Here is a 16,414-nt window from a genome sequence, read left to right on the forward strand (position 1 = left end):
ATATATATATATATATATATATATAGATAGATAGATAGATAGATAGATAGATAGATAGATAGATAGATAGATAGATAGATATAGATATATACTGCAATAAAGATGAAGTAAAAGGAAAAGAAATGGATTAAAAAAAGTTAAAATTAAAGTTTTATTAGTCATCATCACACACTGAAATTTATCTCCGCATTTGACCCAGCCCTGTGGGGAGTTGCAGCAGTGGCTAGGCTCAAGAACCATTTGGTGGTTTAACCCCGCCAAATAGAGGCCTCAGCACAGAACCTTGTGGGACTCCATGGGTAAGGGTGGAGGTGGAAGACCTAAACTTAGAGATAACCACAGAGAAGGAACACAGACAGATAAGAGGAGAACCACTCCAGAGCAGATCCTAATAGGCCTACCCAGTCTCTCATCCTCTCCAGAAGAAGGTGATAGTCAACAGTGTCAAGGCTGCAGTCAGGTCAAGCAGAACCAGAACAGTCCCCTGCATCACTGTGAGTCAGAAGGTCATTAGAGACCCTAAGAAGAGCTGTTTCAGTAGAATGAGCTCTATGGAAACCTGACTGGAAGCTATCATAGATGTTATGTTCATCAAGAGCAGCTGTGAGTTATTTAGCCACAACCTTTTCCAAGATCTTGTAGATGAAAGGAAGTTTAGAGAAGGGTCTGGTGTGGTTATAGAGAAAAGGTTTAACATCAACAACCTCAACGTCGAGTTACACACAACTTAATATATGTGTGCTTTGACTGCTTGCTGCTTTTTTGCTATACTTTCTATTTTCTGTTTATCATAGAAAATTGGAAATTTCTGTTACACCTGCACCGTTTTGACTAACAGAACCTTGAGCTGTTGAAACACTGATTGTGAATCTATTTAGTGTTTAATAAAAGACCAGATTGCCTACTCAGCACATTATTTACATTGTCAATTCAAGGCAATAAGCAAGCACATAAAGGTGAGCAACTGCTGGTCCTAAACCTGACAAGGTCTTTTTAAGAATTTTTTTTTCTGCTTTAGATTCGGTGCCTGTAAAATGCTGTGCATCTAGGCTGTCTGCCCTCTGATTTAAATATGTTGGCCTAAATGATGAATGTTACTGCTTAATAAACTGTGACAGGAAATTAATGCTGCTGTTCAGAGCAGGTCTGTGAAGGTCATGTTGGGCGATGATGGTTGATGGTTTAATTGGTGTATGCTCTCAAGTCGTTCCCACTCAGACATGACATTGTAAAACTACTCCAATTGGTCAGTTGTCCTTTTCTTGCTCCAATTTATCAATTACCGAAAATATTTCATTTCTCTTGTTTGAAGGAAAACTCACTGCTGAACTCTTTCACTGTGTGAAAATCAGTGCATTAAGTTTTATGAATTTCTGGTTCAAGGATTCCAAAGGGTATGTTGTGATGAATTGCTTCAGTTCTGACAGTTTTATGGATTTTCCACATTACTTAAAATATCTTTTCATCAAAGGTCCTTGAACTTTTTTGGGGTTGTCATTGCCGTGTTTGGAAAGACTAAACAGTTGGGCACGTTGAAAATAGTCAGAACAAACAAGTGAATCACTGAGATTTTGGAGAAAGGCTGCTGGCTGTATATTTTACTCAGAAGATGAAGACAAAATCAGACGTGATACATGAGGTGTGCAGAGCTGCAAATTAACAGGTGCAAGATTCCAACAAAATTCTGATGATGTCATGTGTGCTGTGTGCCAAAAGTATAAATGAGCAGCATTTAGGGGAACACTAATGATGCATTTAGTTGAGTTTAACCCTCATTTCAGGTATTTAGTTATGTATTACTACATATATGTTGATAAATGCTTCAAAACAGCTTAAATTAATAGTTCAGATATTTAGAAATGGATGCAATTATGCTCTGAAATAATTATTTCTCATCAAATCTGTGAACTAAGGGTTGACAGTTTCAAGATTGGTTTTTTTAGAGAACATTTACTGAGAAACTCAACTTTCTCCTTTTGTTTTATTGACATACAATCGGTAACATGGGGTTTCTCATGCATGCTGACTGTGAAAATTGCTTTCTACCCTTATTTCCTGCATTACCTTTGCTAGAAAACAGATGGGGAAATGTGTGGGCCAGAAAAATCCACACAGATCTACGTCACACTGAAAAATATGCATTTGTGGACTCGTCGTTTTAGCTCTCGACTGGGAAAGGCTGTGTTGATTTTTGAAGCCACGAGAGAGCAGAGCATGTAGAAGCTAACCGTTAGCATTAGCATCTCCACAAGATGGTGAAAGTCCTTCAGGCTTGTGTTATTAGTGGAGATAAAACATCAACGTTGCAAAGCAAACAGTCAGTGGTAGAGTTGTGTTGCTGTTAGCCAGTCAGAGGCGATATGTCCAAATATCAGGAAATAAGCTTCCAAATCCTGCCGTGTTCACCTCAGCTGTGATCTGGTTCACTTCTAGTTCCTTAAAAAGGTGCTCCGGGGCTTCCTACCTCTCCACAAGTACAACTTACAAGGCATTTATTCCTTCCAGAGACTACACTAAATGTATTAAATATGTGAGTAAAGTGCCATTTTAAGTCAATCAACACATCTATCACAAATAATTAGGACTTAAGATTTAAGGTTAAATTACAGTCAATTCAGAAAAAGCCATTTTCACTCGTGGGGTTGTGCATAGATGCTAGCTCTATTCTATTTCCTGCATCCACACAGTCGATGGCAGTCACTGCTGAGGGACTCACTGCTTCACCTCAGCGGTTACCTCTGAGGTTCCAGCCCATGAATGGTAAACACCTTTGGGGGGAGCTAACCCTGCTAGAAACGACAGAGAGCACGCAGTGACAAAGAGTCACGGTTCACCATGATAGAATGTTGAGGAAAGAGCATTTGTTTTACAGCTGACTGACAGTAGGTTAATTGACTGAACTCCTGTTCAATACAGTGTTTCACTCCCAGAGGCAGCTCTATTCACCGTCTAAGATCAAGATATTCATTCTGATCTGTGGCAAGCAGATGCACATGAAAGGCTACTGGGGTTGATGACATAATAATTCATGTATTATATTAAAACTGTGTGCTCTCCTGAGTGCCTGTGCTGAGACTCTGTTATTTATCTCAATGAAAAAATAAATGTGGAAGGTGGCGGACATTTTTAGTTTTAACGAATGGTCAGGTTAGTCACGATGTACGGCATGTTTTGGTCCCTATGTTCCATTGATGCATTTATGGAACTTAACATCAGTACTATTATTTGTACTCTTACATTACATAATATTTATAACTCTGTAAGCCCCCAGTTGGGGTTTAAACTGCCAACCTGCTAGTTAAAGGGTGAATGGCTGAGCCGCCATTACCCTTACTCATGTTAGAATGGCTACAGGTTTAACAAACTAATTTTACACTTTACTTTGTGATTTTAGGATATAATTTATTTTTAAAATTGTCACTTGTTGTGTTCTTTTACCTTAAATGTGTATGTTTATGGTGTTATGAGATGATGATGAAGTAAAGAAATAAGAAAACTATCTTTTATAGAGCGCCTCTCAAGATAAAAATCATGAGGCACTTCACATGAAAAAGTTTAAAAAAGAAAAAAAAGATCAGAAATATCATAAAAATGAGAAAAAATGATGATAAAAATATGAGCAAATGAAGAAAGAACATGAATAAGAAAGAGGGAAATCAGTGGATCCTGAGGAAGGTGGAATAGGTGGGGAGAGCAGAATAAAGAGAGAGTGGTGAAGAAGGTCATACAAAAGCCAGCTTGAACAAGTAAGTCTTCAGCTGCTTTTTGAAGGAGACCACTGAGTCCACTGATCTCAGGCTCAGGGGGAGAGAGTTCCAGAGTCTGGGGGCCACAGCAGCAAATGATCTGTCACCTTTGGTATTTAGCCTGGTGCGCTGCACAACCAGTAGGCATTGATCACTGGACCTCAGGGACCTGCTGGGGGTGTAGGGACTAAGAAGATCACCAACAAAAGATGGTGCTTGTCCATGTAAGGCCCTATAGACCAGAACCAGGATCTTGAAATGAACCCTGAAGTTGACTGGCAGCCAGTGAAGCTGGAGGAGAAGCGGGGTGATGTGGGTGTGTTTGGAGGACTTGGTCAGAAGCCGAGCACAGGCATTTTCAACCACCTGTAGACAGTTCAGGGAGGTTCTGCTCAGACACGTGAAAAGAGAGTTGCAGTAGTCTAAGCGTGAGGAGATGAAGGTGTGGAGAACAGTCTCAAGTTCAGAGCGAGACAGAATGGGACTCAGCTTAGCAATGTTCCTGAGATGGAAGAAGGAAGAGCAAACAAGAGAACTGACATGAGAATCCAGGGTAAGAGCTGGGTCAAAGGTCACACCAAGAGTCCCGAGAAAGGGTTTGGTGTGAGAAGCAAGCTGACCAAAATGTTCTTTCACACATCACTTTATTAAAGTCTTGAACATAAATTTAGAAACTGAAATCTTTTAAGTTTGTCTTATTTTTGTATGTATAAACCTCACAATTTTTGACCTTTTATTAAAGAGGTTCTTCACTGACAAACCTTTTTTTTTACTTATTATTTTTGAAGATGATCAGTCACCATAAAGTTTATCTCTTACTAAATAAAATAATTACAAAGAAATCACAATGTAGCCATACAAACACTACATACTTGGTATATATGTTGTATGTGTGTGCCTGCTCTGTCTTCTCGATCCCCAGTGAGTCGTGGAGGATGGCTGTTTATACTGAGCCAGGATCCTCTGGAGGTTTCTTCCTGTTAAAAGGGAGTTTTCCTCTCCACTGTTGCTAAATGCTTGCTTTGCATGAGGATTGCTGTAAAGTAACTGACACTAGTCAGTGACTTGATGCAATTTTGCTGGGTTCCTTATAAAGGAAATTTTTTTTCTAACTGGCTTAATGAACTGACCTGAATTGGAATGTTTACCATGTGAGGTGCCTTGAAACGTCTCTTGTCATGATTTGGCGCTATATAAATAAACTTGAATTGAATTGAGTTTTTCATACAGGCTAAACATGACGATGGCCTCCTACACTGATCTCCTGCTTTAGCTTCTGATAGAAAATAGATCTTTACACTCTAGGATTTGAAAATCCTGACAGATCTACGTCACACTGTCACTTAACATTCATGGACTCACCCGTCACCTGAGCTACTGGTGCTCCTTTCCTATTAAAAATATAAGTGAAGGACCTTTTAAATCTTTATTTTTAAGATCTTTGATTCACAATACGTTTTGATATTCATTATGTATCTGAAACAAAATTATTACATCCACCAATGTCAGAAGAACACCCCTGAAAATAATCAAGATGAAGTATTTAGCCTTATTATCAGGCTGACTTTTATACACTTCCTGGGCTTGAAAGTAGATTTGTAGCAAAGTGTTGGAACTATGGACCTAATGAGTCCACTGGAAGGCACGGGGACATATTATTGGTCATCATGCATCATTATTGCACCAAACAGCAATTTTTATTTTGATGTCTATGGGGCTGCTGCAAAAAGAACTGCTGAGAAGTGTCAATCATCACCACACCAAAATCAAGAAAAGTGATAAACAACTGAAATATTTATTAACTGAAGAATTTTTTCACAGCAAAGTCTTATCACGACACAGTCTTCAAATGACACGAAACCCTTTTGAGTGAAAGTACACTGGCCACTCTAATTTGGAAAATGAGTAGATCTTTGTCGTGATCCTTACAGAAAAAACAGCACATCAGAAGAAGGTGGGAGATCTGAAACGATGATTGTTTTCTTTTGCTTTTCAAAAAAATTCAGGAACATTTTTAAACAGGAACTGAAACAATGATAATAAAAACATTTCTTTTTCTACAGCAGTTTTTCTTTACATGTGTTTGTGATGTCATGTTTCGGTTCAGATCACGTAAACACGTTGGGAATTTTTAATAAAAGCTATGTTAATGCAACGTAGCTAGCAAACTTGGCACAGACGTCAGAAACAGAATTTTCCTCATTTTCAAATTATTTTTGTGTTAAACTTTAACAAGTGACCATAATCAGAGATACACACATAAATAAATTCTTAAAACATTGAAAATAAACCATGGTAGATACTAAAAGGGTTAAGGCAAGAATACAAAAATAAAGAAATAGTAAAAATAATAGAAATGTTGCTTCTTTCTTATTCGATTTATGCCACTCAGATCCTAAGAAGCTGTGCTAGTGAGAATTATTCACATTATCTTATTTTCTTTACAGTTCCCTTCCATTTACACAATATTTACAGCAATATTGAACTTATACACAGAAAGAAAAGTAATCCACTAAAATTAAAACATTATCCATAAACACAAGGCTTATTTAAAAAAACTGTATAATTTCTTCATATTGTCAGTATGTAAAACATTTACACACACACTTGCAAGTAGTGTTGTGCAGTAGTCACATTTTATATCAAATTGATCAACAGAGCAACTTCAAAACCTTCAGTTCACATTAACTTTTGTACAAATATTTACTTTCAATTGCTTTTTGTTGTTTTTGTGTGTGATATGCATAAAAAAGTGTTAAAACATAATGAAATATGAGCCAAGAGAAAGGTGGTGGTGATGGAAACAACATTCTGCAGGCTTCAATCGTGTTAGTTAAAGAATTAAACCCAAAAAGTGTTTCTTCTGCAAAACTATGAAGCGAAACACACATTTTATGTTGTTTATGTCTGAATTGGGGCCAGTATTTCATTGGGCTGTGACCACTGGTGACAAATTGTAAATGGCACTCACAAAGGAGCACATCTGTGCTGGTGCTCTAATGACTGGACTGAGTTGAAAGGCATCACACTTGTATTGCAGGAAAGCTGAACACCTTGAAAAGATTATATTTTTCTTCTTCAAATAGTCTGAGTCACTGCTGGCATCCTGGACTCACCTGGAATTCTTTATTGTTTGAGGTGGAAACTGCAAGAAATTTCATATAGAGGAAGGGTTGGCAACCAAATGGTGAGAAAAACCGTCAACAAATTCAGATGTTTGACTTAAAAGCCACAAGAAAACTGTCAGTTCCAGTTTAGTGGCAGTTGTCTAAACTCATCACCAATAGCCAAAGCCATATGAGATCCTAGCTTAGAGAGAGAGAGAGAGAGAGAGAGAGAGAGAGAGAGAGAGAGAGAGAGAGAGAGAGAGAGAGAGAGAGAGAGAGAGAGAGAGAGAGAGAGAGAGAGAGAGAGAGAGCTGTAGCCGTTACATTTCATCATGAAAGTGCAGAACAAATATGATGCACAGTAGTAGAAATTAGGGCTGGGCGATATGGCCTAAAATCAAAATCACGGTATTTTGAGGTCAGCTCGATAACAATGAATGGACAATAACTACATGTATGTGAAAAAACAAAAGCTGTCCAGTAGATAGGGCTGCAGCAGCCAGCCACTTTTATTGATGGTATTATTAGATCAGTTAAACGCGATTACTTTTACTTACTACTTTAAAAACTTCCATCTGAGTACTAACTACTTTTAGTTGTTAAGATTGAAAAACCAAGAAACTCAACAAGTAGAAAAGTAAAACAACAAAAATAAATTCCTGCAGACACAAAATAATTCTGATAGTCTCATATCCTAAATCTTGACATTACCACGAGCTGCATCATGTGTACATTGTCCAATTTCATTTGTCAGCCAGTCGGGTTCTCTAGAAAGAGTGGTTGTACTAAAGGTGGAGGAGGATGCGTTACCTTGACTTGTTGCTACAGTCTTTCTGGACTTTTGTTTTCATCACATCACCTGTGCTGAATCCATGATGTTACCAAATGATTGATGAAGCAATTTTTTGGAACAAGATTCTCTTCAAACAAATCTACCACTGCCGCTTGTAGCCCGCTGATCATCTGTCATGGCTGCCAGCCATTAACTGCAGAGCGCCATGGCTCGGGCACTAAGCAGAGAGCTACCGCAAGTGGCAGGAAGCTAAGCCATGAACGACAAGCAGCCATACAGCCCACGAGTAGCGAGTGACTAAGAGAGACGAGCTTCTGGCAGTCTGATGCTTAAACATTTGAATCTTCCTCCATTTCCTGTTTTATTCCCCCTTTTTGTCACATACGGACTGAATGGGGTCGAGTCAGGTGATTCTACATGACTAGCCATGATGCAGACTCCACAGGTCTGTCACATCAGCAACCCATGCTGGTAAAATTGATGCTGGTAAAGTAAAATTTTTGTTTTACTTCCCAGCTCTAGTAGAATTCCTCCAGCATGGACTAAAATCACCTAACGTGTGATTATGTGTGTTTTAATGTTCAGATCAGGGGTGTAATGGTACATGTTTTTGTTTTGTCTTAACTCTGTCCATAGTTAGCAGACATATGAAGTACATGATCTATTCACAAGTCTCAGCTGAGCATTCCTTCCATCTACACGTTTATTTACATTCAATCTGCTCGTAGCCACAGCAGAGATGGGAGGTAGGACTCACAAGCAGTTGTCTACGTTTTTTGGTAAAGACTTTTAACACCAGACACATACATTTTTTTTATCATATTTAAGGTCAGACCCACGATCTGCTTGACACTGTTATTTTAATTTTAAAGAAGAAACGTCTTGTTGTACAATACCCATAACAAACCGTGACCCTTCACACTGACGTACACACTGAGCGGTTGCACCTGAGTTCAGGTTGCTTCCGTACACTCACTGGATGCTGCTGATTCAGGTGCCTAAACAACATCTTCAATAAAAATATCTTCATTTTTGCTTAAACAAGAAGCTTTTTGTAGATGTTGTATATTTGGAATAGTGACTAATTAGATCCAGATACTTTTTCTCAACTGTGGTAAAAGATTTTATGTTTTGTGTAATTTTCTTTGAGAATTATCTTGAGGAAATTATCTTTGCTTTGTTCTGCACCATCACAATTTTTCCTCTAAAGCAGAATAAAACCTGTCGCTATAAAAGCAAGAAAATGTTGAGTTGGAACGAGCTAAAAAAACACACACACAACTTGATTAATAGAATGGTTTAACTTAACTAGGGTATCAGTTTTTTATATTAAATTAAAGGTGCAATATGTGAGAATTTTACAGTAAAATAACAGATTGTTGAAACAGATTCTGGAGGAGCAATGTGGTTTTCGTCCTGGCCGTGGAACACTGGACCAGCTCTATACCCTTAGGGGTATCCTGGAGGGTGCGTGGGAATTTGCCCAGCCAACTACATGTGTTATGTGGATTTGGAGAAGGCGTTTGACCGCATCCCTCGGGGGACCCTGTGGGGGGTACTCTGGGAGTATGGGGTACCAGGCCCTATGATACGGGCTGTTAGGTCCCTGTATGACCGGTGTCAGAGCTCAGTCCGCATTGCCGGCAGTAAGTCGGGTTCGTTCCCAGTGACAGTTGGACTCCGCCAAGGCTGCCCTTTGTCACTGATTCTGTTCATAACCTTTATGGACAGGATTTGTGGGCACAGCCAAGGTGTGGAGGGCATCCGTTTTGGTGGCCTGAGGATCAGGTCTCTGCTTTTTGCAGATGATGTGGTCCTGTTGGCTTCATCAGAACGTGATCTTCAACTTTCGCTGGAGCGGTTCGCAGCCGAGTGTGAAGCAGCTGGGATGAGGATCAGCTCCTCAAAATCTGAGACCATGGTCTTGATTAGGAAAAGGGAAGAATGGCTTCTCCAGGTAAGGGATGAGGTCCTGCCCCAAGTGGAGGAGTTTAAGTATCTCGGGGTCTTGTTCACGAGTGAGGGAAAACTGGAGCGTGAGATCGATAGGCGGATTGGTGCCACGTCTGCAGTGATGTGGGCGTTGTACCGGTCTGTCGTGGTGAACAGAGAGCTGAGTCAGATGGCGAAGCTCTCGATTTACCGGTCGATCTACGTTCTTACCCTCACCTATGGTCATGAGTTTTGGGTAGTGACCGAAAGAACGAGATCATGGATGCAAGCGGCCGAAATGAGTTTTCTCCGAAGAGTGGCTGGGCTCTCCCTGAGAGATAGGGTGAGAAGCTCGGTCATTCGGGAGGGGCTCGGAGTAGACCCGCTGCTCCTCCACATCGAGAGGAGCCAGTTGAGGTGGCTCGGGCATCTGGTCAGGATGCCTCCTGGACGCCTCCCTGGTGAGGTTTTCCAGGCACGTCCAACCGGGAGGAGACCAAAAGGTAGACCCAGGACACGGTGGAGGGACTATGTCTCTCACCTGGCCAGGGAACGCCTTGGGATTCCCCCGGAGGAGCTGGCCCAAGTGGCTGAGGAGAGGGAAGTCTGGGCCTCTCGCCTTAGGCTACTGCCCCCTCGACCCGACTCCGGATAAGCGGATGAAATGGATGGATGGATGGAATAACAGCAAACAGTCAAATCTCTCAATTATGTTGGAAGGAGTGTTACCTTGTAGCAGATTTTATTCTGAGCCCACAGGGGGGTTGTCAGTTTTTCTATATTAAACGAGGTTCTTTGACTTTGGACATGAAGATGTCAGTTTTTATCCTTTAAAAAATAAAAACGAGAGCAGAATGTGGTTACTGTGTATTTGTGAGGTTGCCAAATCTGCAGCGAGCGAATGCAGCATCACCGGCACTTGTAATTACACACCAGCAGGCAAAAATGTCCAGAGATGTTTAAAGAGTCTAAGCCAGTCAGCAGGAGCGACCCAGAAGTTGTTTCTTGTACCCCCTAAGAAGCCACTGCAATGTTTTTGTTTTACTCTAATGTCAGGTGAAGCAGACTAGAATGAATTAGACCAACAACAACAACAACAACAACTTGATATTACAGTGAAATGAACGTGTGAAGTGAACAATGAGTCGATCGTGGCGTTTTACTTCCTTTAATGGGTTGTTTAGAACTACAACAGCAGCAAGCAACACTTCCTGTAATGCCAGAGATAGACTACCATAATAAGTGCCCTAAATGCTCCATACCATAAAACACCCAAGAGAATTAACACCAGATATGACAAACTATTCATCTACTTATCAAATTACGGTGTATGACTTGTCTTTACTTGTCATCTAGGATCTTCTGGCGTTGATCTGTACTGACAGCAGCCATGAAATCCACAGAACAGGAGTAAGTTTTTGCTTAAAAAATGGACTTCAGTAACCACATTTGACCACAGGATGTCATTCTTACAAATTGCACCTTTAAATATGACTTATGAAAATTCTGCTGCCACCATGTCATTGTTTCAGGAACACAACAACACATACTGTTCAGTGCATGTAACAAGAAAATGTCAGACATTATTCCACATTTTGTCTGGCTTTTTATGTGGGAGGGGGAAACTGACACAGTGCAACAACAGTGACACTCATGAGAGAACATTTACACTTTTAAGACAACCAGAGCGAGGTGTGGAGTAGAGAAATGAAGCAGGAGAGCAGAACAGTGTCAGAGCCGTGAACTGTAGCAGGAGAAGCACCCGGCTGTCCTGCCTTATTAAGCCTGGCTGTCTGTAAACAGACTCAACACTCAGTGACCTCCTGGCATACTCAAATCCACGACTGTGTGGCATGGCTTTAATTATCCCATGTCTTTGCCTTTTTTCCATTTTGTTTTTCTATTTCTGTCCCTGTGCCATTCTGTATTCCATATGGTGCTGAGCAGAAGAGCCCCGGGAGATGAGGGAGAAGTCCAGGCCATCACCAGCTGGGTGGATTTGATCAACAGCTTGGGCCGGTGCTTGTTCTGACCTGCGAGAACCGCTTGTGCATTGCTTTCTGATAATGTGACTGTAGTTGTTAAGCATCTTGTGGTCGTATTCACAGCAGAGAGAGTGACGCTGAGGGACATTGTTGGAGACAGAAGTGATAATGGCCAGGGAGAGGTGATCCCCGGTTAAGAGCCTGAACACTGTGAAGAATGTCATTCCTTTAGGGTTCAGGGTTTGTGTCGGCACAGCTTTTCCTGCATAAAACCTACATTTAAAGATGTAAACGTTTGTATTCTCAGGATTCAGGTTTATAAATGTATACATTTTCTGGTGCTAAAGAGGAGCTGTGCTATTCGTGAACATGTTGACTTTACAGGATGTAGAATATTTGGATGAAATACCGAAAACAGAAGCCTCAGCTTTAACGATTACCGTCAGCAGCAGCTAAAAACAAAAGACGGCAAAAATATTGTCCAAAGTTGCTTTTGATAACCACACTGAAGGCATATTCAATGTTGATATATTAAAACCACGTGAAGAAAACCCCAATGCAAGGTACTGCAGCTGTGAAAAGGGTAAAGAAAAGGTCCCTAAAATATGTATGATGCCACTAACGGGAGAGGTCAGTGCTGGACTGGAAAATGAAGGTAACAATCTTTACATTCCAGTTTAATTCAATAAAAAATCATTTGATGTGATGGCATTCTGTTTTGTTCCCACTGCTGTAACTGTTTCGTTAGATAACCAAGCAGCTGTGAGCCTATTTTCAGACGAATAAAGCACCTCGACATGTGATCAGCTGTTTGCTTTCTGCTCAGAGACACTACAAAGGGTTAACCCTAACCTCAAGACTTTAAGTGAACTAAAATCAAACACGTATACAACACACAGTGACTGTGGCGAGAGTAACGGTGATCTCAGCCTCCTTCTGAGTCACAAAAACACTCACACACTTTCTCAACGTTCATCATTTGAGTTATGGCATAAAAAGCACAGCTTCAACACCCAAGTCTGTCCGTTGCGTGTTTTCTGTGCACACACTGCCATGCACGTGTGTGTGTGTGTGTGTGTGTGTGTGTGTGTGTGTGTGTGTGTGTGTGTGTGTGTGCGTGTGTGTGTGTGTGTGTGTGTGTGTGTGTGTGTGTGTGTGTGTGTGAGAGAGAGTTGGTCTTATGGATCCAGGAGGAAAATTTGTCTGACGGTGGAGGGACTGTGACTGTCCCGTTGTGAAGGGAGGAGAGAAGTTTTAGTTGTTCTGAAGGCAGTCAAGATCCACTGAGCAGCAAACGTTCCCGTTCTTCAAGATGCAGCGTGACAAGAAGACAGAGACATCAGATACGTTAGTGGTGCAACTCAATAAACATGATTACAATCCAATTATAATCCAAAGTGCATTGAGAAGTAGGGCTCAACCATGCCGCCTGTGATACTTGTAATAATAATAATCTCTTCTTGAGCTGACTCCTGAGGTTAAACCTTTTTTTCTGCAGCTCAAGGACAAATTCTCTAACAGCTGAACAGTAAAACCTGCCAGTTCTGTCAGTGAAGTTATTAAACCTGTTCACACCAGACATGAACAAAGCCTCAAGAGTTATGAAACTCTTATAATGTGCTGAAATGTCTTTACAGCTGACACTTTATGTTTCCAAAAAACTTTAGTACTTCCAAACTGTTGTGTCATGGGTGAGAGTTTCAGCATTGAGAAAACAATGCCAAAGTTGCCCAGACATTCTTATTATCAAACAGTGGTTTCGACATCCATGGAGTCAACGTGGCATGTTTGTGGTCTGAATAACATGGACTACAGGTCCTGTGGTACCTGTCCTGACCAGGAGGTGTTGCTAAAGGGAAAATAATAGGGCTGCAGGAGGTGTAGCAGAAGAAGAGTTTACATCAAGTACACTTTTCATAAGCAAACACAATGGCCATTTCTCAATACCAAAGTACACTAGTACATTTCTGCGTACTTGCAGAGAACATTCTCGGCAAGTACAGCAGAAAGTCTGTTCTACTGAGTACGGGCGGACGAGGACGACATTTGGAGCAGAACCTTACTCCGTTACTTCATGGCAACAAGTGCCTCAAAAAAAAGTGACCTCAAATAAAAATAAAAGTCTAGATTTATTTCAGTAATTCAACTTAGACTGAGAGACCATCTAAAGGCTCAGGATTCCTTTGCAGGTGTCCTGGATTTATTAGCTGATTAGGGCACTTTGAGTCTAGAATATTGGACCAGGGTTTCCCCCAGCGCTTTATAAGCCTGGTGGCCCGCCAGGCTTTGCTTGGCCACCCGCCAGGCTAAGCGTCATGCACTGCCCCCTCCCCGACCCTACCGTGTCCGTGACACGAATGGCACAATGACACTTGAGCCCTCCATTAGCTAATTCTGGTGAGAAACAGCAGCAGAACATGTGCAACCCCCCACCCCCGCTCTCACGGAGGAGCGCTGCAGGAAACCCTGTTCAGATCGTATTACGTTTTTCAAACACGGATCGGATCATTTTTCAGATCAGCAAAAAGAAAATAAAAGACAAATAACGTTGCACTCTCTTTATTTTGTATGACCCAAGTCTTTGGTGTGACCCAACCGTGGATTTGAACCCATGATTTAGCAGTTTCAGGGCGGACACTCATGTTGCCACGATATTTCACAGGTAATTTTGTGTGAAGTAGAAACTCGACGTTTGAACAGTATGTTTGCAATGATTGTGAAAATCTGCAGCCTGCTGCTAGAGTTTAGGGGCAAAGGGAGAGTCTCTGTAGCTTTTAATGAGGCCCTAACCAGGGAAAAGAACAAGGCATAGGTTTACAAATCTGGCAGATAAACTGGGCATGGCTGTAGCTTATTCTATGTTGTAAATGGAAGGAAAGCCACTGATGTTTTGTCTGCAAAAGATGCTTTGAATCACAGACTTGGCACCAAAGAAAAGACTCCAGTGCATTGGAGATCAAATATTGAACACTTTGTGCTGTGTCAGAATTAGAAGGAAAGTCTGTAATAAGAATATTAAAATGAAACATTTTAAATGTGTGAAAGCACAACGTGTTCCCTTGTGTTTCATTTCTATTTTGAATTCTGACATTTTTGTATCCAAACGAGCACAAAAGGTCTTCTCTGGTGGTTACTTTGAAGTTGTTTGCAACTTTTCCAAAAACCAGCATGGGAGGTTTTGAGTGTTCACACTGCATCCATCTGTAGAATTAAACATGTGGATAGGTCTGTGGTTATAGACGACACAACAATGTATTGTTTCTTTTGAAATCTGTCTTTGATTAAAGCTTTTTTTAAAATTGCAAACAGCGAGTGATTAATTGTTGCCTTCCCCTGAAAAACAGCTAACACAAATTTAATAAAAGTGGACTGAATAGGATCAAGCTGAGATAATGATTTCTAAATTTAAAGGATAATTATAGTTCAATTCAAGCTGTGAAGTTTTCATTGTAGCTATGTTTTATTTTGGCTTATTTTGCACTCTCCCGTTTAGTGGAAGTGATTTAGAGAGGCAACGAGTTGCAAAAAAAAAAAAAAAAAAAAACCAGTGATTAAGGTCTGTTTCCCCTTTTTTGCAACTCAAAAACAATTACCTGAGGCTGATATGTGCTGGACTGATTTCACATCAGAAAACAACATTTTTGATCCATTTAAACAGAACTGACACCTGATTGAGGGTTCTTTAACCCTCCCACTGTCCTAATGGTTGTGACCCCGCGAGGAAAGTTGACCATTGAGCAGGGTTGATGGTTTATCCCTTGGGTCCACGTGGCAGGGGTGAGGAGTGAGCACCACCTCACTTTCCTTGCGGGGCCACCCATAAAGACAGTGGGAGGGTTAAAAAATATATAGGCTTTATGTCTTCAAAAATGTCAAAAAGCCAGGAGGTAACGCTGCAGACGCCGGCCCATAGAACTCCGGGAGTTGACGTCACTTCTCCCGGCATGGAACAGTTCAAATCGAAACGGCGCCATCTTGGCAGGCAGAAGCCCGCAGCTGGGCTATTTGTTATTGTCAGAAAACTCAATCAAATGGGAAATATGGTAGATTCCTGTTGTGCCCCAGGATGCCAGAACAGACGCGGATGCCATAAGGGATGAGCCATCTACAGGATTCCCCAAGATCCAGAACGCCGCAGCAACTAACCGGCTAAACTGTATATAATTTTTAAGCAATGGTTGATCAATTGTCAGATCACACATAAAAAGCACTTTGGATTGCTATTATCTGTCTCACCGAGTCAGATCTCATACAGATCCTGAGACGCTCCTGCCTGACATCTTTATTTATTCACGGAAAAAAATCAAACTAGTGATTTCTCTTGGCGTTCAGTTTATACATTCAAACAGCACAGCACTCTATTTAAACTTCTTACATGTAAATCTATGTTACTTGTCCATCCATCCATCCATTTTCATCCGCTTATCCGGAGTCGGGTCGCGGGGACAGTAGCCTAAGTTGAGAGGCCCAGACTTCCCTCTCCCCAGCCACTTGGCCCAGCTTCTCTGGGGAAATCTAAGGCGTTCCCTGGCCAGGTCCGCTCCGACAGCTTCTGACATTTTTAAAAAGTATCCCAGGGGCACGGTAAGGGTCGGAGATGATTAATCTATTTAATTTATGACTATATAAAATGATTTCTTCGGTTTTAAAGTGTGAAGTAAACTCCAACGGAGTAAAATCCAAGCCGATCCCGTTCATTTTGTTTACCTTTGTTACCTGCCAACATGGCGTCTACTCTCTGAGAGTTACGTGACGTCTAGAGCTCTATACTGGCAGCACAGACCTGGAAACACAAAGGAGGGGGCGCTTCGACTGACGCACTAATGCCGCAAAGCACTATGGGATTTGTAG

At 41.1% G+C, this 16,414-nt stretch overlaps 1 protein-coding gene across 1 annotated transcript in view; it reads right to left on the reverse strand.

Moving 5' to 3' along the window:
- Positions 1–5,512: 5,512 nt before the first annotated feature.
- Positions 5,513–16,414, reverse strand: part of LOC107381817 (protein kinase C-binding protein NELL1) — a 517,506-nt gene continuing 506,604 nt past the window's right edge. The window contains exon 20 of the mRNA XM_015953703.3: positions 5,513–12,868. Coding sequence (XP_015809189.3) covers positions 12,818–12,868 — 51 coding nt within the window. The 3' untranslated portion in view covers positions 5,513–12,817. The remainder of the gene's footprint in view (positions 12,869–16,414) is intronic.

This window comes from Nothobranchius furzeri, chromosome 9 (assembly GCF_043380555.1).
Source record: "Nothobranchius furzeri strain GRZ-AD chromosome 9, NfurGRZ-RIMD1, whole genome shotgun sequence".
NCBI classification, from domain to species: Eukaryota; Metazoa; Chordata; class Actinopteri; order Cyprinodontiformes; family Nothobranchiidae; genus Nothobranchius; species Nothobranchius furzeri.